At 35.9% G+C, this 22711-nt stretch overlaps 2 protein-coding genes across 2 annotated transcripts; one reads left to right on the forward strand and one right to left on the reverse strand.

Annotated features, from left to right (window-relative positions):
* Nucleotides 1-1418: 1418 nt before the first annotated feature.
* Nucleotides 1419-11852, forward strand: LOC131597870 (uncharacterized; the record flags this gene model as incomplete). The annotated part of the gene is made up of 2 exons (XM_058870530.1): nucleotides 1419-2651; nucleotides 11799-11852. Coding segments are annotated over 2 exons (1287 nt in total), but the record flags the coding sequence as incomplete, so codon positions are not given.
* LOC131599672 (pectinesterase/pectinesterase inhibitor-like) lies at nucleotides 11626-14030 on the reverse strand. The gene is made up of 2 exons (XM_058871955.1): nucleotides 12852-14030; nucleotides 11626-12768 (listed from the first exon to the last, which is right to left on the reverse strand). The coding sequence occupies exons 1-2, from the start codon at nucleotides 13885-13887 to the stop codon at nucleotides 11855-11857; spliced, it is 1950 nt and encodes a 649-aa protein (XP_058727938.1). The 5' UTR covers nucleotides 13888-14030; the 3' UTR covers nucleotides 11626-11854.
* Between the last annotated feature and the right edge of the window lie 8681 nt (nucleotides 14031-22711).

Below are 22711 nucleotides of genomic sequence, written 5' to 3' on the forward strand. Positions count from 1 at the left end.
TTGTGTATAGGGCTTTGTTTTAAAAGTTTCCCTCTTTGTCCTGCCCAAGACAAATGAGTTTGTGTTTAGGGCTTTGTTTCAAAAATGAATCATAAATAAAGTGTCATTTTGAATTCCCTACATTATATGTTTTATTTTTGCTTTTTCTGGAAATGGTAATCCTAAAAAACCAAAATAAATAAAAAAAAACTTTTTCAAAAAAAATCTGCATACACTCTTGCATTCATAAATTTTCTGAAATAAATATAAATCACATGTGCAGATTTACTATTGATAAACCCATTGAATGCAATAACCCTATGCCCTCTCCCAACTTTGAGTTTCCTGTGTTCGAAGCCGAAGAAGAGGAAGAAGAGGAGATCCCGGACGAGATCTCTCGATTACTTAAGCACGAAGAAAGAGCCATTCTGCCTCACAAAGAGCCTTTAGAAAAGATCAACTTGGGTTCTGAAGAAGACAAAAAAGAAGTGACCATTGGATCGCTGCTTGATGCTGATGTCAAGAGTAAGTTGACAGGCCTTCTCAAAGAATATGTTGACGTGTTTGCCTGGTCCTACCAAGACATGCCTGGGTTGGATACCAATATTGTTCAGCATTACTTGCCATTGAAGCCAGAATGTCCGCCAGTTAAGCAGAAATTACGAAGGACTCACCCTGATATGGCTAACAAGATCAAAGTGGAAGTTCAAAAGCAACTCGACGCAGGTTTTCTTGTCACCTCAGAGTATCCTCAATGGTTGGCCAACATAGTGCCAGTTCCGAAGAAAGATGGCAAAGTCAGAATGTGTGTTGACTACCGTGACTTGAACAAAGCCAGTCCAAAAGATGATTTTCCATTACCACATATTGACATGCTGGTTGATAACACCGCTAAGTTCAACGTCTTTTCTTTCATGGACGGGTTCTCTGGTTATAATCAGATCAAGATGGCTCCTAAAGACATGGAGAAGACATCTTTCATCACCCCATGGGGTACCTTTTGCTACAAAGTGATGCCGTTTGGATTGAAGAATGCAGGCGCAACTTACCAAAGGGCAATGACTACTCTCTTTCATGACATGATGCGTAAAGAAATTGAAGTTTATGTGGACGACATGATAGCCAAGTCCAGCACAGAAGAAGAACATATTGAATACCTTTTGAAGTTGTTTCAACGACTAAGGAAATATCAGCTTCGCTTGAATCCTAACAAATGTACTTTTGGGGTTAGATCTGGAAAACTCTTGGGTTTCATTGTCAGCCAAAGAGGTATTGAAGTAGATCCCGACAAAGTCAGAGCTATTCAAGAGATGCCTGCACCAAAAACAGAAAAGCAAGTAAGAGGATTTCTCGGACGATTGAACTATATCTCCAGATTTATCTCTCAAATGACTGCTACTTGTGGGCCAATTTTCAAGCTTCTCCGCAAAGATCAAGGGGTTGTATGGACTGAAGATTGCCAGAAAGCGTTCGACAGTATCAAGGAGTACCTGTTAGAACCACCAATATTGATTCCTCCAGTTGAAGGAAGACCATTAATCATGTACCTTACTGTGTTGGAAGAATCCATGGGTTGTATGCTTGGACAGCAAGATGAAACCGGTAAGAAGGAGCATGCCATCTATTACTTGAGTAAGAAATTCACAGACTGTGAGTCTCGTTACTCCATGCTCGAAAAAACATGTTGTGCTTTGGCTTGGGCTTCAAAACGTCTCCGCCAATACATGATCAACAATACTACTTGGTTAATCTCCAAAATGGATCCGATCAAGTATGTCTTTGAAAAGCCTGCCTTAACAGGAAGGATTGCCCGATGGCAAATGCTGTTATCTGAGTATGACATTGAGTACCGTGCTCAAAAAGCGGTCAAAGGAAGCATTCTCGCCGATCACTTGGCGCATCAGCCAATCAATGAATATCAATCTCTCAAGTTTGACTTTCCTGATGAAGATGTCTTGTACTTGAAAATGAAAGATTGTGACGAACCATTACCCGAAGAAGGTCCTGACCCTGGATCAAGATGGGGCCTAATTTTTGATGGAGCAGTAAACGCTTTTGGCAACGGAATTGGGGCAATCATCATCACTCCCAAGGGTACTCATATCCCGTTTTCCGCCAGACTACTGTTTGATTGTACCAACAATATCGCAGAATATGAAGCTTGTATCATGGGTCTCGAAGAAGCCATTGACTTAAGGATCAAAATCCTCGACATATATGGAGATTCAGCCCTCGTGATTAACCAAATCAAAGACAAGTGGGAAACTTACCACCCTGGTTTGATTCCTTACAGAGATTATGCAAGACGTCTGTTGACTTTCTTCAACAAGGTTGAATTGCATCATATACCTCGAGATCAGAATCGAATGGCAGACGCTTTGGCTACTCTATCTTCCATGTTCAAAGTCAGTCACTGGAATGATGTGCCTAAAGTCAGAATCACGCGCCTTGAAAGGCCCGCCTATGTGTTTGCAACCGAAGCAGTCATCGATGATAAACCGTGGTTCCACGACATCAAACGCTTCCTTCAAACTCAAGAGTACCCTCTTGGGGCATCAAACAAAGATAAGAAAACTCTAAGGAGACTTTCTGGCAGTTTCTTCCTGAACGGAGATGTGCTATACAAAAGAAACTTCGACATGGTTTTGCTCAGATGCGTAGACAGACACGAAGCAGACATGTTAATGCATGAAGTGCATGAAGGGTCCTTTGGAACTCATTCAAACGGGCATGCAATGTCCAAGAAAATGTTAAGAGCAGGTTACTATTGGTTGACAATGGAATCTGATTGTTATAAACACGTGAAGAGATGTCACAAGTGCCAGATCTACGCAGATAAGATCCATGTGCCACCGACTCTACTCAACGTTCTCTCATCTCCGTGGCCTTTCTCCATGTGGGGTATTGACATGATTGGAATGATCGAACCAAAAGCTTCAAACGGTCATCGTTTCATCTTGGTAGCTATTGATTACTTCACCAAATGGGTCGAAGCAGCATCTTACGCCAATGTTACAAGACAAGTGGTTGTGAGGTTTATCAAGAATAACATCATTTGCCGATATGGTGTTCCCAGCAAGATCATTACTGACAATGGTTCAAACTTGAACAATAAAATGATGAAAGAATTGTGTGAGGAATTCAAGATTGAGCATCATAACTCTTCTCCTTATAGACCAAAAATGAACGGCGCCGTCGAAGCCGCCAACAAGAACATTAAGAAGATCATCCAGAAAATGGTCGTCACTTACAAAGACTGGCATGAAATGCTGCCATTTGCTTTACATGGGTACCGTACTTCAGTGCGTACTTCAACAGGGGCAACTCCATTTTCTCTAGTATACGGCATGGAAGCTGTGCTCCCCGTAGAAGTTGAAATACCATCAATGAGAGTTCTCATGGAGACTAAGTTATCAGAGGCTGAATGGTGTCAAAGCAGATACGATCAGTTGAACTTAATCGAAGAAAAACGTATGACTGCTCTATGCCATGGACAGTTATACCAAGCAAGGATGAAACAAGCCTTCAACAAAAAGGTTCGACCTCGTGAATTTCAAGAAGGCGACCTCGTGCTTAAAAAGATCTTGTCTTTTCAACCAGATTCTAGGGGCAAATGGTCTCCTAATTACGAAGGCCCGTATGTTGTCAAAAGAACATTTTCTGGCGGCGCCATGACACTTGCGACCATGGATGGTGATGAACTCCCATATCCTGTGAATGCTGATGCAGTCAAGAAATACTTTGTCTAAAAAATTACAAAAGAACAGCTCGGTAAGTCGAAAACCCGCAAAGGGCGACTTAGGCAAAAATGAGCGTCTCGGTGGACTGAAAACCCGAAAGGGCGGTCCAGGCAAAAATTAGAGACAATAAACAGAAAAAATTCATCCTGGTAGATTGAAAACCTGAAAGGGCAATCTAGGCAAAAATTAGGGATTCATGACAAAGTAACTGCATCAGTCCGTACTTCGTCACCTGAAGAGTCTGTACTTCATCAAAGGATCTTCGATCAAATCATCGCCAATCTGAAGCGACAAGCACAGTTGGAACTCAAAGTTGTTAGGGGATAGTGGTTATTGCTTTCAATGTAGCCTTTTCCGCATAAATTACCATTTCCAACTTTTGTAAATACTCCATGGAATCACGCCTTTAGCTGATTACCATCCTATTAAATAAATTTGAGCCTTGTGCCCATTTGTTTGCAATCTTTAATTTCTTTCAGCTTGCAAAATGACGCTTTAATTGTGTTATTCACTTTTGAAACAAAAAAAGAAAAAATAAGTTTTAAATGAATTTACTTCACTTTTCTTTTTCAAAATAAAAGCGAAATTTTCCTTTGAGTTGTGAACAACGGAAGGAACATCAGCAGTCGTCTCCATAGGATGAACAAAAGGATTCTCCCTGAAAAATTGTTGAGACAACGGTATTCTTGTCCCAGAAAAGAATTCTTGAAGCAATTATCCCCAGTAAAGAAGCTCTTCTATCCCCAGTGAAGAAGGTCTTTTATCCCCAGTGACGAAGATTTTCCATCTCCAGTGAAAAGGTTCTTCCACCTCAATAAGAAAAGATGCTTATCTTCCCCAGAGAAGTTTAAAACATGCAGCACATTCATTCCCCGTGTTATCTACACCGTGTTGAAGAACATTTGCCAAGTATCTGGTTGTATTGCGACGTCGGTCCCTCTCCAGTATACGCTCTTTTGTCTGTCAGTATTGTCAGCATGCATGCTACATTCATGACATTCATCATTCATACATATTTGCATCATTTATGCATTCTTGCATTTTTCAATGTTGCATCATATTCACTTGTTTAGGATATATCTATCCCAAAAAAAAGAAAAAAAGAAGAAAGAAAAAAAAGAAGAAGAAAAAAAGAAAAAAAAGAAACAGATATGGGCGTGTCATCTCTCCAAGTAGGTTGTCACCCATAAGCAGAAAGAATACCTTTTGTTTCTCCAGCTCCCCACTGAGATCATTCCTCGTGGAAGAAGGTTGCTTTAGTTTCTCCTCTCAAAATAAAGGAGAAAAATCCCCATTCGAGTTCATTCCTCATGGGTACAAAGTCTTGTTTGACTATTTCTTTCCAATTAATTCTTGGTTAGAACCTTGTCTTTACCAAATATTCAAATTCCGATTCCTCAAACAGAGTCGTGAAAAATAGACAATAAGCAATAGCCTCATCATCTGAGCAGCTTATGTCTCTTCCAAAAGATTTTTTCCTCTCTAGGAAATCAATCATGAAGACCATTGGACCATCAGGGCCTTATTACTGTTCACAAGGCTGAATATCCAGTAATTCCCCTAGCAAAGTCTCCAGAATCATTTTATCACTTGGCTGATAATTGATCATGTCTTCAAAACCACTATCACGAGGCTGGTAGTCGGTAATCCTTTTGTTCTGGTTATATTATTCAACATGTCTATCACAAGGCTGATAGTCGGTAATATTAACCAAACCTTTGAAACTCTTTTTACCTTGTCAAGTCTATCACCATGCTGATAGTCGGTAATATAGTTTCATACCTTTCACCTTCGCATTATTAAACAAGTCTATCCCCATGCTGATAGTCGATAATGTCGATAGGTAAGCTTTTCTTACAAAGCTGTCATTCCCAGGCGAAGCATACACTTGCTTTCCCGAAAAAACGGATTCTCTTCCTAAAACGGATTGAGATATCCTTCCCAATCTCTTTTCCCCAGCGGAGTCAGTTCTTGATATTCCCTCGGTAAAGATATCCTTGCATCATTCGCAATTTTGGTATCTTAGGTCCAAAATTCGCGTCTTCTGGTATTTAAGTCTCTTCCACCCTATCAAAACGAAGATTTTCAATCTTCATGTCTCAGGTTGAAGAAACTTAAATAGGGGCATCTGTCATACCCCAATTTTTGACCTAAGATACCACCTCATATCATTGCATATGCATCATTTGCATCTCTAACAAATTGCATAGCTTGTGTTTGCTACTTGTGACTCAGCAGGGTTTAATCAAGAAGTCACTCATCAGTACAAGTAACAATCAATTAGGGTTTTGTTCTCCCTTCATCTCAAATGAATCATCTTCATCAATAATCAACATCTGGTCCTCAGAGATTCATTTCAGCAAGCTCAAAGGCTCTGAATCGACCAAACTAGGGTTTTGACTGAAGACAGTATACTCCTGACTTTTGCTCAGGATTTGATCTAATGACTTGGGACATGACCTCAAGACCCCAAGTATATCATTTTGACCTAATCCATTGGCTCAAGACATCTCCTACACAAGGATTGATCAACAGTGAAATTTCAAATCATCAGATTAGGGTTTTTGAACTATCAGGGACTGAAATCAGGGATCACATTTGGGAAACCCTAAAAATCCCCAGGAAGTCAATCAAAGGTTTCAATCATCCTCAAATAATCCCTATGACAATATCCAATGGAGATTACATCTCAATTCAAGATCCACAGTCATCAATTTCATCTGGTCGACAATTAGGGTTTTTGACCTAATTCACTGAATAACTGACTTTTTAATCAGGACATGGTATCACAACTCAAACCATGGCTCAATATCCTCTAATGCTTCAATATGATCCATTCATACCATTCATATGGTGAGGATAGCCTGTTTCATTTGAAATCTCCAGAAACGCGATTCGTCTGAAAAAGTCAACTGTACAAGAACACCTTTGACTTTTGGGAATTTTGGTCAACCATGACTTTTGAAGTTTTGAATCATCAATATATGATATGAGAAGTCATTTGATCAAGAAAAATCAAGAAAATCAATCAAGAATCAAAAAGTCAAAAGTTTGACTTTCATACTTAGAAAAATTTCTAAGTGTTTTTCAATGGTTTTTTCCAAACTTTGAAAGGGAATAACTCAAAATTTCACCTACAAACTGAAAAAAACTTCCAACATGAAAGTTGTAGATTTTGATCCAATGAACAACTTTGTCACATATAATTTTTTTTCATAAGATCAACCATTTAAGAGATATGGAGCTTCAAAGTTGGTATCTTATGAAAATTTCACTTAAAACTTCATTTTCTTCAAAGTTCATGGAACTTTTTCACCCATTTCCTTAAAGGTCTTGAAGAAACTTTCAACTAGGGTTTTGAAGTGTGTAACATGAGCTTTCCAAAATGTCCAAGAGCATGAAAAAATATGGAGTGTAGCTATGGTTTTGAATTATGCATTTAGTGATCATTTTCACTTGAATTTTCACCATTTTTCACTAAGTTTCAAGACTACATGACCTATAATCCAAGCAATGATGCAAAGAGGCAATAATTGAAGATATTTTCTCTGATTTGAGATCAGAATGGAAGAGGATAAGAAGCTTGAGTTTTAACCATGGTTTGGTCACTTTTAACCATTTGCATTTAATGTGAAAGATTCCATTTTATCTCTTAAGCCAAATCATCATTTCTTTGATCAACTTGCAAAGCTCTTCATTCAGAATCCTTGGCCTATAAATAGATGTTCAAATCACTCTTCAAATCACACCAAAACCTCACAATTATAGGTTTTCTCTCTTCTTTCTTGAATTACAAGTCATGTGTTTCAAAGTGAGGTAGAAAACTCAACCTCCAAACCTTGCAAGTTCTGAACAAAGTGATGCTTCCCACAACTTCTAAATGTCAAATGTGATGTGTTTGAATCACTCATACACCCAAAAACACCTCAAATCTCAGAATCACTACCTCACTTCCATAATTGCATATATTGAACCTTATCATGCCAAAATCCATACCAAGCCATATCTGTCCAAACTAACACTCCTAACACCATCCATATACTTCATATGAATGATCCAAACACTCACCAGCAATCTGAAACACCTCCATCTTCAAATTCGATTCATACTTGAAGCAACTGCAGTTCGGGTGCCATGGCCATGCTCAGATGAATTCAGCTTGTTCCAGACATCCAGACACCTTCCATAATCATCATTGAAGCTATCCAGATTGATACAAAGCATCTGTAACACTTATATTGAAGAATCAAATCTCCAGTTTGGCCGTTTTTGAAGGTAAGTCACTTGAACTTCAAACTCTATCATACACGCATCATAAAGGAAAAACTGCCATGCCATCTTGTTTCTGCATATGTATGGATCATTAACCCTCAATCAATTGCAACTTATCATGCACACACACGATTTCAGATTGAAACTCAAAATTAGGGTTCTTCGTGTTCATCAGAAAATTGATAGCCTTAGAGATAAAATAAATGCAATTAAATGATACCATCATGTTCCTGGTGAAAAATCGAGCAAGATAGGCTATTCACTCGATCCAAACAATTCAGTTTTCAGAATTTTCAAATTTGAATTGGGTATGTGTTCTTGGCGCCAGATTTTGAAACTGAAATTAGAAATTGATTCAAAAATATAATTGATTCGTTGCAAATACTAAACAGACCACGCGCGTGGTCCAGTTGGTCATGTTTTTGAGTGGTGAGCGTGAGGTTGTGGGTTCAAACCCTTGTGGAGACAAAACCAATTTTTTAGTCCCTATTTTCTTTGATTTTCTTCACAACTTCAATTAATTATTTAACTAACCAAATTAACTCATTTTTTATTCATTTTTTGCATACCTCTCACTTAATATATATATTTTAAGAATATCAAAAAAAATCATCAAAAAATATTTATTTGATACATTTTTTAATAGTTTTAAAATGACTTGTTTTTAAGTAATTTTAATACTTTTAAATATTATTTTTCATTTGATTTTCAAAGTTAATCATTTGTAAATACTTTTTGAAGCAAACCCTAATCATCTAAATGTTAATTGAAGACAATCTTTTTGTTTATCTTGATTAATTTGACTTCTTTCAAAATTCAAATCGTTTTAAAACGAGCGATCGCGATTCTTTTCAAAAACAATAAACCATTTCTTTTTGAAACTATTGATTAAATCTTTTTAATTGATCAATTGATTTTCAAAACGAAGTGGGGCCTCTCGAATATTAGAGAGTGTAAGTCCCATTTCTTTTCTTTTTGTACAGTTTTCAAAACATTCTTCAAAACAATAAAACTTCTTCAAAATAAACAATTTTCGAACAGTTTTCAAATCATTTTCAAAGCAACAAAACTCCAAAGAAACTTCAAACTTTTCAATATACCATGGGCCTCCATGTAGGTATAAGTCCCAAGCCCTTTTGTACATACCCATTCCAGTACATGAAATTAGGTATTTCATTGTACGCCTTTTGTACATATCTCAATCAATTTATTTTTAACTTTGAATAACAAACCAAAAGTGAAGGTTTCTTTAAATCTTCCCAAAAATATACCATGGGCCTCCATGTAGGTATAAGTCCCAAGCCCTTTGTAAATACCTGTTTACATAGCTGTTGAATAAATTCAAGTGGACTTCTCCCCGAATATGAGTCCCGAGCCCCTGTGTATACAAATGGATCATGCTTACAGGTATATTTCCTTCATAAACTCCATTATATACACACACTTTGTCATATAATTGTTCATACCTGTTCATGTTTGTTCATACTTGTTCATGTTTGTTCATATGTGTGATTGTGTTATATGCTTGTTCAACTTAGTACAACACTAGGTTCCCCATAGCCTCCTATTGGGCTTCGTGCAAAGAATCTCCACTAGTTTAGGTTAGGACATAGAGTATGGTTTCCCGGTGAAATCGCTCTAAGAGCTCAAACCAGCTATACCACGCCTCCCCTTGGGCTTTGTACAAACGAGTGACCCTCCCATAGCCTCCTCTTGGGCTTACAATGCAAGGACCCTGGATTGTCCCTCCCATAGCCTCCTCTTGGGCTTACAATGCAAGGACCCTCGGATAGCCTCCTCTTGGGCTTCGTACAAGGACCCACGGGCTTCTTATAAGCATCCCCAATATCCAAAACAAATACCCTAGGAGATTAGACATTTTTCATCTCTATGCTAGGAGTATCTCTTATATATCATCACAAACAATCAATCAATCAAACTTTTTTTTGCCACAAGTCTGGCTAATCAATCAATCTTCTTTTGCCACAAGGCTGGCTAATCAATCAAACTGTTTTGCCACCGTACTGGCTGATTAATCAAAGTTTTTGTCACAAGGCTGACTTCATTGAAACTTTTGCCACGAGGCTGGCTGATTAATCAAAACTTTTTGTCACAAGGCTGACTTCATTGAAAGTTTTTGCCACAAGGCTGGTTAAACAAACAAAAAAATCAAACAGATGTATGTGATGATATAGATTAGATACATCTAGCATTTAGACGACATTTGTCTATTTTCCTTTGCTTCCACTAGCATAAGTGGGAACTACGATTGCTCTGACTTTCTCAACATCCCTTTGAGAATACGTAGGCACAAGGTCGATCCTTGGCGAGCAAAACAAAACAAAAAAAAACCATTCAAACCTTAGCACCCGTAGACCCCGAGCTACAGATGCTCTGATTCCCTCTAGGGGATATGTATGCAGAGGATCGCGATGATCTTTGCGAGCATAATCAAACAAACACCTTAGGTCCCACCTATTTCACAACAGAACCTCCACCGTAACATAGAATGAAAAACAATAAAGAACCCTGTAGAGTACTACAGATACGTTGGGTGCTAATACCTTCCCTTCGTATAACCAACCCTCTTACCCAAGATCTCTCCCCCCACTTTTAGGTTATTGCAGCTTTTTTCCTTTTCCTCCTTTGGAAATAATAAAAAGTTTGGTCGGTACAAAAGAAAAATCATTTTTTTTGAGCACTCGAGCCCAAAGAAGGCATCAGGTGTCTCATCCCACAAAAAAGAGGAACAAAACGGTTTTTCGCCCGCGACATCTACCATTTAATCAAGCATGCAATATATAATCACAATCTAACCCATGATCAAACAATTTTACAAAATCCCAATTCCTACCCAAGCTCTAACTATGGAACTCACCTTGAGGTCATGAGAAAATTCTGACTTTGGGAAGATGAAGAAGCTGAAGTTGTTGAGGATGATGATCAATCCAAACTTGTCTCCTGAAGCCCAAAACCTCAAAATCTTCAACTATCTTGAACGTGCATGATGATGAGCTATAACTCACTTGCCTCCTCTTTCTCTTCCATTCACGTTTTCTTCCTCTTTCTCTCCAACAAAATTATGATTTTTAATGAGAACCAATGTGTTCCTCTACAAAACAAGCCTTAAGTTCATTTTCATTATGGGTAGACTTACCAATATGCCCTCCAACTAAGCATAATCTACTAGTTTGCCCTTTAGTTGGTTTATAACCAACTTCTTTCCTTTCCAACTAATCCACTAACTCCTTTTTAATAATTCTTGGTGATAAATAGACATACTTAAATAAATAAGGATGTTACACGCTGCGCGTTAAACTCACCCTGACCGTGCCAATCACTGCAACAAGAAGAATGGAAGAGATACCAAGAATTGCAAATCTTTTCTTTTGGTTCCGGCCATGGTTATCGTTATCACGGGTTCCTTCCATATTTATTCCTATAAAACTGTACAATATCTTTTTTTCCCATAAACGTTTTTCTAATGTATGTTCTCAACTTGTGATTTTTTGAGTTTATTTTACCAGAAAACGTTCCCTTGTTAAAATTTCTCATATGTAATCAAATAAACATAGTCCTATATAAAAACAATTGCCACATATTTTTAAAACAAAATATTCATTAATCAAAGTGATAAAAATGTACACTTTACAACAGTTTCAATGAAACTTCAATAAATTTATAAGCTATTACTATTGAGATAACAAACATCTCAAGTGTAAGAATCCTAACAATACATTCACAAATTATTTCCTGCATCTTTATTATTCTACATTATTGCTATAATTTTAATTTATCTTGTAAGAGGAAAAATCCCATGGATATGCTCCTGGCTTTTTTCTTAACTTTAAAGAGACTTAAGATCACTTAGGAGCAGAAGCTCCGGTAGAAGACTTAGAAGGCGCAGAAGCTGCAGAAGGTTTGGAAGACTTAGAAGGCGCAGAAGCTCCGGTAGAAGACTCAGAAGGCGCAGAAGCTGCAGAAGGAGTGGAAGACGTAGAAGGCGCAGAAGCTCCGGTAGAAGACTCGGAAGGCGCAGAAGCTGCAGAAGGTGTGGCTTCAGCAGCGGAACCGCCGCTCATAGGTCCAAGTGAACAAGGTGTACCTGAATTTGTCATCCAAGTATTACCTGAACCAGCAGCCGCAAAGAATTTACCAGGGTAAAAAGCAGCAGCCTCAGCAGCAGTTATACTTTTAACATGAGGCCATTTAACTCTCGCTTTCGTGTCAGCGCAAGGACCTTTGTTATTATACTCAAAATAAGTACATGTGTCGGTAAATTTATTTCCCACCCATGCTTCGTAGCCTTCCGGGAGAAAGACGTCATCTATGATTGAATCCAATATCACAACTCTGGAGAATGGTTTCCATGGCCTTCCTAGGAAAGATACTCTGGGTGAAACTGTTGCTAATGCAGGTTCACCTGAGAAATGACAACTTTGGAAAACTATAGCACTTTTGCTGGACTCAGTGAGTCTTCCACCAGCTGTTACTAAATTGGCTTGGCCTGGTGCTGGTTTTCGAACTAAAATTTTGCAGTTTTGGAAAACGGCAAAGGGGTCGCCGAAGATGAAGTCGATTGTACCGGAGATGCTACAATCGCGGAAGAACTGACGCAGGTTTGTGCAGAAGAGAGTGTCTTGGTTACCATCTATTTGACAGTTATGGAATACTGCCATGTCTCCTGAAACTCTGAGTGCTACTGCTTGTTGTTTACTCGGTCCGGCTGTGTTTTCGATGCCTATATCCTTCGCCACGAAGTTTGCACCATTCACAGCTGCCATGCATGTACGATTCAATCAAATAACTATACATTAATCTAATTTGAACCAAATGCATTAGGCAATATATTGTACTAACCGAAGGTTGCACTGTCGTAAGTTAGGACGCCATCGACAAAGTTGAGGCTACCTGTGAATTTAGTCTTTGTAGGACCATCACCCATGATGGTAACATAATCCACCTTCTCAGGAATATTAACAACCTCTTTATAAACACCGGCCTTAACATAAATAACAAAAGGTTTTGCATTATTCGCCGGAACAGTCTTAATAGCTTCGGCGACGGTTTTAAACTGTCCGCTACCATCTTGCGCCACAACAGCATCTGGCTTGACACTTGGAGGACCAGCAAGAAGACGTCTCTGTCCCTCGCTAACCCATGTTGGAAAACGATCGACTAGTTTTTCCGATTCATCGGATAAAAGCCTCCTATTAGCATTATTAACATTATTATCATTATTCTGTCCATGTCCGAAATCCTTAAGTAATTCAGAAACAGAATTCATCATGTCAATAGATTTATCACTTAGTCTAATAGAATTGCTCAAAACCTGAGCCATTCTCTGACCAGCTTTTGAGTCTGCTTTCTCAAAACTATCCAAACATGTTTGCTGATCCGAAAGCGTAGCACTTGTCCAAACTTGAAGATCGAAAATAAAGTCACCCAACTTATTGAAATCACATTTGTCTAATATACCATCAGATTTGTTAAACCTATCAACAGCCTTGCCCAACACTTCATTGCAAATTTGCATCGCTTGTCTCGTCAAGTCGTCTTTTACCAATTCTTTAGAAAGAGCTGAATTGTTTATGTTTTTCATCAACTCTCCCCTCGCTTCAACGAACGTACCTTTCATCCGATCTTTTATGCTTCTTGCTTTGCCAAATGCTCGTCCGAGTTTCGTGTTGCATTTATCTGGATTTGACATGCAAAGCATATCAATGTCTCTTTGTGTGGTAAAGATTTTTCCATTCTCTTCTGCAGAGCCGCTGCGCGTTAAACTTACCCCGACCGTGCCAATCATTGCAACAAGAAGAATGGAAGAGATACCAAGAATTGCAAATCTTTTCTTTTGGTTCCGGCCACGGTTAACGTTATCAGGGGTTCCTTCCATATTTATTCCTATAAAACTATACGATTTTTTTTTTCTTCTTTTTTTCCTAGTAATGTTTTTCTATTGTTTTGTAAGGTTATATCTATGTTCTCAACTTGTGATTTTGATTCTTTATAAACACATGCTTTGAGATTATTTTACCAGAAAAAGTTCCCTTGTTAAATGGATAACATTTAGCAGAAATTTTATAATTCACCAATTTTGGCATTTCATTGATGAGTGATGATTATAACATGCATAGATTTGAGGATGTTATTCAAGTGAAGATTCAACCGTGCACTGCGCTGATATGTTTTTTTTTTTCTTTCTTGTTTTATAAGAGGCTTATTATTAGATTTGCCATTAAATATATGTATTTATTTTACCATATACATTCTATTAGCCATGTAAAGATGACAATTGGAATAAGTTAAATTCTTGGCTATCCTTAGTGAAATTCGGGTTAATTTAATTTAACGTGTATTAATAAAATTTTGTCACATAATTAAAATTTAATCAAATTTAAATTAAGAAAATAACATATAATTTGATCTTTGAGTAGTAAGACGTGATGGAAAAGTAAAACAATAACAAGACTAATACGCAACGGATATAAAATTCCCCACATTTGTAGGATCCTTGAGGATCAACAACAAATATAAGAGAACAAATCGAACAAATAAAGACACAAAAGAACACCAATATTTTAACGTGGAAAACTTCTTAATATGAGAGTAAAAATCTTGAGTCGTCCAGACCAAAGAAATAGCTATACTATAATCAAATAAGGTTACAAAAAAGTCTTAAAGTGATTCAGAAACTAGTGCTAACTACTGTAAATTACAAAGCAAACTAGTTTACAAATAAGAATAAAAAAGCTGAAAAATTACCCAAATCTGAAGCTTTAGTGAGAATCAGATATCTCTCAGCTCAGACCTTGTATTGAAATTTTGAACGGTCAAAAGGTAGGTCTGTGAATTGCGAACACTCCCTCTAAATTTGAGCTCGATCCAATAGTTAATGAATCGAGGATCGTCGATTTAGTGAGCTTGGTTGCAGAAAAACGGGAATAGATTTCTCTTCTCTTTTCTCTCTTTTGAATTCTTATTTTCTCTCTATCTCTCTTAACCATAAATTGACATTATCCACTTAAATAAGTGAGACAAATGTACTATTCATATTTTGACTTTTCTCCACATAGGAAGGGAACCCAAGCCCAACAAATCTCCCCATCACAACTATGTGGAGGAAATTGCCAAATATCACAACTAGCTTCAAAACAACTTAAGCATCCAAAACATCACATATCCAATGATATCTCACATCAATGTGTTTGATCTATTTAAAAAGTCGAATTCTTACCATGATGAATAACGTTTTGACTATTAGCAAATAACACATATTTGCCTTGAACAAAACCAAACTCTGCAAAAATTTCTTCAACCATAGTAACTCTATGCATGCTTTGAGAATGATAATAAGCTAAGTCTCTGTAGTAGACAACGTTACAAACTTTTGCAATATGAACTGTCAAGCTACAACTTCCCCTGCAAATTTAATCATGTATCCCGAAGTGGACTTTTTGAAATCAATGTCTTCAGCCATATCATAGTCAGATTACCCCACTAGAGTGGAATGATCTCCTCCAAAAAATCCTAATTGAAGTGGTACCGCAAAGATACCTTAAAATCCATTTTACAATATTCCAATGCTTTCTACCTAGATTTGACAAAAATCTACTGAGTGTACTAACAACATGTGCTATATCTGATCTCGTACACACCATTGTATATATCGAACTTCCCACAAAAGACGCATAAGGAACATGTTTCATATCAGACACTTCATTTTTACTTGAAGGACTTTAATTAAAACTCAACTTGATATAAGTCACAAGAGGAGTGCTTACCACTTTAGTTTTTTTCCATTTTGAATCTTTGTAGCTCTCTTTCGATATAATATTCTTGTGACATCCAAAGTTTCTTCTCTTTTCTGTCACGCATGATTCTAATGCCAAGAATTTGTTTAGTTGCTTCCATGTCCTTCATGAAAAATGTCTTGCCCGACTGCTTCTTTAACTTGTCAATGTTAGAAATATTTTTACCTACGATAAACATATCATCAACATATAACAACAGGATAATGAAGTCATTGTTAGAATATTTTTTTAACAAAGACGCAATGATATGAAGTAGTATTCTAGTATCCTTGATCACACATAACAAACTCAACATTCTAGTATCATTGTCTTGGAGCTTGCTTCAACCCATATAGACTATTTCTCAACTGTAACGGTAAAAAATTGAGACTAAAGCCATTGATTGACTTAGCTCAGACATTTTAGTATAGTCACCACTGTGCTTTATTGTTTCCAAAGGAAATGAGAAAAAGAGCGAAATAAAACTCACAGAAGTTGTTAAAATCAAAACTAATAAACTTATTAGAGATCTTAGGTTTGAGGATTGATTATGCAAGGAAAAGATATTAGCACCCCTCACATCTACGGTATTGCGTAGGAACCTCTTTGAAATATATATTGTTGTTGTTATTATAAACTAGTAGAATACCCGTGCGTCCGCACGGGTAATTCAAATCTTAAGATGAATAATATATTACAAACGCATAAAAGAAGTTTAAAAACTCGAATGAGGAATGTTAAATTAAGATTCATAAAATATAATATATATGAAATGAATCTATATATAGTAGCTATGTAAAAAAACACGGAAATGCAATAGTCATTCATATCTTAGGTCATTCGATAAGGCTGGATTGTTGGTGATATACAATTATTATTATAGAATCACAAATATTTTGTTTGATAGGTATTGTGGTGATAGTGTCCTGTGAAAATAATGAATTTATGCTAATTATAAATATTTATAATATTTTGTTGATTAAATTAAAACCGATAGTGTGGTGATAGTGTCCCGTGAAAATTTCTTAGATGAATAGTTTTTAATTTTAATTGGTATATACTTTATTTAAATGTAATTATATAATTTAATAACAAATATCACTAATATAAATATAAATATTTGCAAATATTTGGTTAGTTAAAATAAATAAAAAATATATTGTGGTGATAGTGACCCGTGAAAATAGATGATGATATAAGATGGGTGAATAACATAAAATAGATATTGTGGTGATAGTAACCCGTAAGATAAATAAAATTTTAATGAATTAAAATAAAAATATAATATTTAGTAATAATAAATAAATAGAGACAATGTCAATTATTTTGTATTTCAATACCAATTCAATTCAATATCAATTCACAAGCCACAGTCAATTTTATTCGAATGCAAGCAGTCTAACTTGTCAAAATAATTTTTACACATCCAGAACAACTTGTCAAAATAATTTTTAGACATCCAGATCAATTATGAATACTAGGAATGTGAAACCAAACATATTCTTAAGGTTTAGTATTTTTTTTTTTATCTGTAGTGTGTTTGTTTAGTCATAATTTGTCTTCTAACATTCCATTTCCACTGCATCATGTTCACAAAGGAGATATTCACAATAATTTAATTTTATTGCTACTATTTAGATAAAATATTACTCCTATGTAAATCACTTGATTAAAGATAAAAGTTTTTCAACCGAGGAAATCCTTCTGCAAATGTAATTAAAATAATCCATTTGAATACTTAAATCATAACATCCCTGAAACTCTTATAGTTAAAGGGTTAGTTGAATGCTCAAGGTTTTGAAATTCTTATGGTTTAATGCATGGGAAATTCTACGGTGCATTCGCCCATTTGATTTCAGTGGTGAAGTCACTGCCTGACCAATCAGAATTAAGCCCTAAGTCCTAATAGTGCCACAGTGGACTGAAGCATTAAATGACCCTTATTGACACTTACTGTGGTAATTTTATAGTTTGTATATTGCAACTTAATCCCTAACATATTAATATTATTTTTAAATTTTAATGTTTATTAGTCCCTAACATATTAATATTGTTTTTAATTTTTAATGTTTATAAAAGAATAAAATAAATTATGATTCATCTTCCCCACTTCATCTTTTCATAGTCGTAAAAATATAATTTCGGATACCCTTTGATTTCAACAATTTCACTTCAATCTCCACTTCACCAAATCAAAATCTACTCAAAATAAAAAATCAATATAAACATAAATATATAAAAAAAAACTAACGTGAGAAATTAGAATTGGTTCGGAGAATTTTCCGACGGTGGTTCTCCGCCGTTGACATCGACACTGTCATCATATAAGCATCATTAGCATAAATTTTTTGTAGGAAGATGTAGATATTATATTGCTAAATCTAACTGGGTCGTCAATTTCGATTAAAATCAACTGTGTTCATAGATTGATTGAATTGTTCAGTTAGGGTTTATTTGGTACTTTTTGGAAATTCGTATTTATCTTTGGTTGATAGCTTTAATAAGTTACATGGTTGGAACCGTGATGAAATTCTGAGCAATTTGGTATTTTACATTTTTCAATTTGACGAGGAATGGAGAAAATATGAGTTTGGCCATGGTGGTGGTCTTGAGGAAGAAGAAGATGGAGTTTGGCTTTTCACCATTGTTGGGTTCAAATTGGTATTCCTCAAAATAAGTAAAATTGGACAAAAAAGAAGACATTATTGTGTTCAGAATATAATTTCCAATTGAACCATGTGATTTTTTAATATTTATTTGCTGTGTTATATGAGTATGAAATCTGCAGGTCCGGGAAAAGCATGGTGAGAACAATGGAGGAACAGTACCGGCAAGCTTTTTAGTTTCAGATTTTTAAGCGCTTTCGTTTGATATATAATGTATAATTTTCGTTTGCTTACAGCGAAGCAAGGATGGCGTAGCGGCAATGGGAGATCTTTAAGATAATAAAGTGCAGGGGCGTTGGTTCGATCCCAGCCTACTGCAGTTTTTCTTTGCCTTTTTTTTTTAAAGGATGTTGTTTACAGATTCAGTGCAATGAGCCTTCATGCGTCCACGATGTACCTTGGTTCTCTATCACCAGATCCGTACCAAGCAAGGATCCAACGCATCAATGCTGAAGGTTCACCATGGATCATCAAGGGAGTACCACACAGGATTTCTATCCAGGTTTTTTATTATTATTCTTTTATTAGTTTTATAAATTTGTTTTATTTTGTATTTTCAATTTTTTATTTTAGAATTGAATTTAAGGTTTTCTTTTATAAATTTAATTTAGGATTTAAGTGATAAAATTAGGATTAGGTTAATGATTAGGATTTAGGATTTTTCCCGATTATTTCGAATATTTTATTTAATCTATTTAATTAGTTTTAACTATTAAATCACAAAAACCCTATAATGGCCATCAACGCATTAAAGGTTTGCCCAATCCTACTGCCCAAAAACACTAATTCCTATCTAATTGATTCTTGATTAATATAATTTTCTCCTTGATCCAACTAAACCTATTAGTCGCATTGGCGAGAAATAAATTTAATCGAATTAATTTATTTTTGTTAATTTAACTAATTCTGGCTTAATTTTCTCCTCGACCCGACTAAATCTATTAGTCGCAACGACGAGAGATAAAATAATAAAAAATATATACAAACTTTAAAATACATTTTATTTGCTGCCCGCGACGATCGAATCTATCGATCAGAGCAACCAGCAATACATTATTTAATCCGTTAACTATAATGATCAAACCTATTGATCATCGCAACTAACGGTGACATACTAAATCAGGGTTGTACGCCCAAGCATCAAACACACTAAACCACGACACTACGGAAATTCATCTCTTCAACACTGCGATGTTCAAAACTACGATAAGGTAATTCAAAATACCTTCGAACTTCGCATTTCAAAAACTACGATAGGCCATTCAAAAAGCCTTCAAACCATATCAAATCAAATTCAAGGGCGTACAACCTTGTGCCTGAACTACGTTGACTCTGATTCTCCATAAGGAGATACGTAGGCACTTGGTAACAAGGCGAGTCTCCCCCCTTAAAATCTCAATTCAGTTCTAAATCTCAATTTTCACCCTGTTCATTTCCTTAGCTATTAAACCTTAACTTTTAGCCATAAAACTTTTGCCTTAACATAAAACCTTAGGAAATGGTTGAGGGTGCCTAACACCTTCCCTCGACCTGATTATAATAACTTACCCCGATCTCTAAACTGCGTAGGGTTTCCTATTCGCCCTTCAGAATAGGTGGCGACTCTAAGTCTTTATTTATAGGGAGACTACGTTTGTTAAATAGATGATGGTCAACTATGTGTGAACCATGTCAGGGAGTCAACTGATGATGTCCGACTATGTGTGAACCATATCAAGGATGGACTGATGATGGTCGATTATGTGTGAACTATGTCAGGATGCACTGATAATGTTCGACTATATGTGAACCATGTCACGGAGTCAACTGATGATGTCCGACTATGTGTGAACCATGTTATAGATGGATAGGAGATGGTCGACCATGTGTGAACCATGTCAGAGAGTCAATTGATGATGGTGGACCATATGTGAACGTTGCCAGGGAGTAAACAAGTGATGCTCGACTATGTGTGAACTATGCCAGGAAGTCAAATGATGATGATTGACTATGTGTGAACCATGTTATATATGGATGGGAGATGGTTGAGTATGTGTGAACCATGTTACAGATGGATATGAGATGGTCAACTATGTGTGAACCATGTCAAGGAGTCAACTGATGATGGTCAACTATGTGTGAACCATGTCAGAAAGTCAATTGATGATGGTCGACCATGTGTGAACGATGTCAGAGATGCATTGATGATGGTCAAATATGTGTGACCCATGGAAGATAGTCAGCAAAATATGGTAAAATATGTGTGAGTTATGTAAGAGATGCATATATGATGGTCAAATATGTTTAAACCATGTAAGATAGTCAACAAAAGATGGTAAACTATGTGTCAATTATGTCATATCTTACTTAGAATTGTGTACATGTAAGTTGTACAGGTTTTAGTTCATGTATATGCTCACAGATAGCAGTCTCCTGATTAACAAGTGATGTGAAGTTGTATGATCAATGGATGAACAATCCTTCTGAAGCAAGCCTGCAGGTTATTGCAACCTAACTTTTGGCTTACATCATTTTTTTTGAAGTAGTGAATGAAAAGCCAAGCTTGTTGTATCAGGTTGATTCCACGGGTTATTTTGTTTGTTATTATTGTGTCAAAATACTCTTTGATGCACGTCTGATATGCAAGCAACTATGTGTAAATTTTAGGAACACTTTTTTTTTTGTGTAGAAAACTTTTGAAAAGCCAAATTATAATTTCAAGTGCAGGATAAATAGAAAAGAGCATTGTTAAATGTACCCACCTTACGATTGGTACATTTTCCTCATTTTGGAAAAAAACACATAGTTAACATAGGTACTATAAACTTCAGATTCATAAGACTCTAAACTTGTTAAAAAATTTGTTCCTAAAGTTTATGGTAAGAAAAACAAAAAGAGTATGAGATAGTATTTTAGTTATAAATAAATGTAGGTAATTAACACATCTATCTCTTTTATTTCATCCACATTTTAGTTAGAGTTTCTATAACTTTTCCGTGAATTGGATCGTTTAACTTTTATTTTTTTCTCTATCTTTCTCTCTATTTCTATCTTGATTTACTTTCTTTTACATCTTTTTCTCTTTAAAAACTTTGAGTTTATTATATATATTATTGAAGCATTTTGTTGAATGGATGTAATAGCCACCCTAGTGGCAAGCATGAGCGTTTTAAGGCTTTTACCCAAGAGGACGCGAGCTCGATCCACTGAGACTCCATTTTTTATTTTCTATGTTATTATTTTGGTTTTGTGTGATTTCTGACTGAATGTTTTAATATAATTTATTCCACTCATATTGTTGTCACCACAGGTGTGTGGTCTGGTGGTTAGCTTTAAGAAATGTTTTCTAAAGGTCTCCATTTCAAGCCTTGATTGTGACAAAAAATTAAGTTTTTATCATTTGTTTTATTTTCTTTGGTTTTTTAACAAACTTCAACAATTTTTTTAATCAATCAAAACTTCTCATTTTGAGATGATTTTTTGCACATTTGTCATTGTCATTTATTATATCTATTTTATGATTATGTCAAAAAATCCCAAAAATATTTATTATTTGATCATTTTTCATTTAATTGAAAACAAGCCATTTTTAATGACTTCAAAACCTTTTCTTTTGGTTTTATTTTCAAAACTCTTGATTAAATATTTTTGGATTGATCAAGGCTCTTCTCATGGGATGCCATACTCCTTGTAAATATTTCTCACTTTTTGGCTTTGTTTATTTGGCTTTTAAAGACTTGTTTTTATGCTTTAATCATAAACATGTCCAAAAACCCTAATTCTTGTCGCTTTGACTTGAACTTTTGATTTCAACACATATAGTTGTTTGAAAACTCATATTTGATTGATCAATGGATATTTGAAGCACTTTTGATTTCAACTATGTGTGAACTATGATGGTCAACTATGAGTGAATAATGGATGATAGTCATAAGATGTTTGTCAATTATGTGGGAACCATGCCAGATGTGCATAAATGATGATCAACTATGTGTGAACTCTGAAAGATAGTCAATAGAAGATGGTTAACTATGTGTGAACTATGATTGTCAACTATGAGTGAACCATGGAAAATAGTCATCAGATGTTGGTCAACTATGTGGGAACCATGTCAGATATGCATAGATGCAGATCAACTATGAGTGAACCATGTCAGGGAGTCAACTGATGACGGTCGACTGTGTGTAAACCATGTTAGGGACGCACTGGTGATGTTCGACTATATGAGAACAATGTCAAGGAGTCAACTGATGATGACCCACTATGTGTGAACCATGTCAGG

Source organism: Vicia villosa, linkage group LG4 (genome assembly GCF_029867415.1).
Source record: "Vicia villosa cultivar HV-30 ecotype Madison, WI linkage group LG4, Vvil1.0, whole genome shotgun sequence".
Lineage (NCBI taxonomy): Eukaryota > Viridiplantae > Streptophyta > Magnoliopsida > Fabales > Fabaceae > Vicia > Vicia villosa.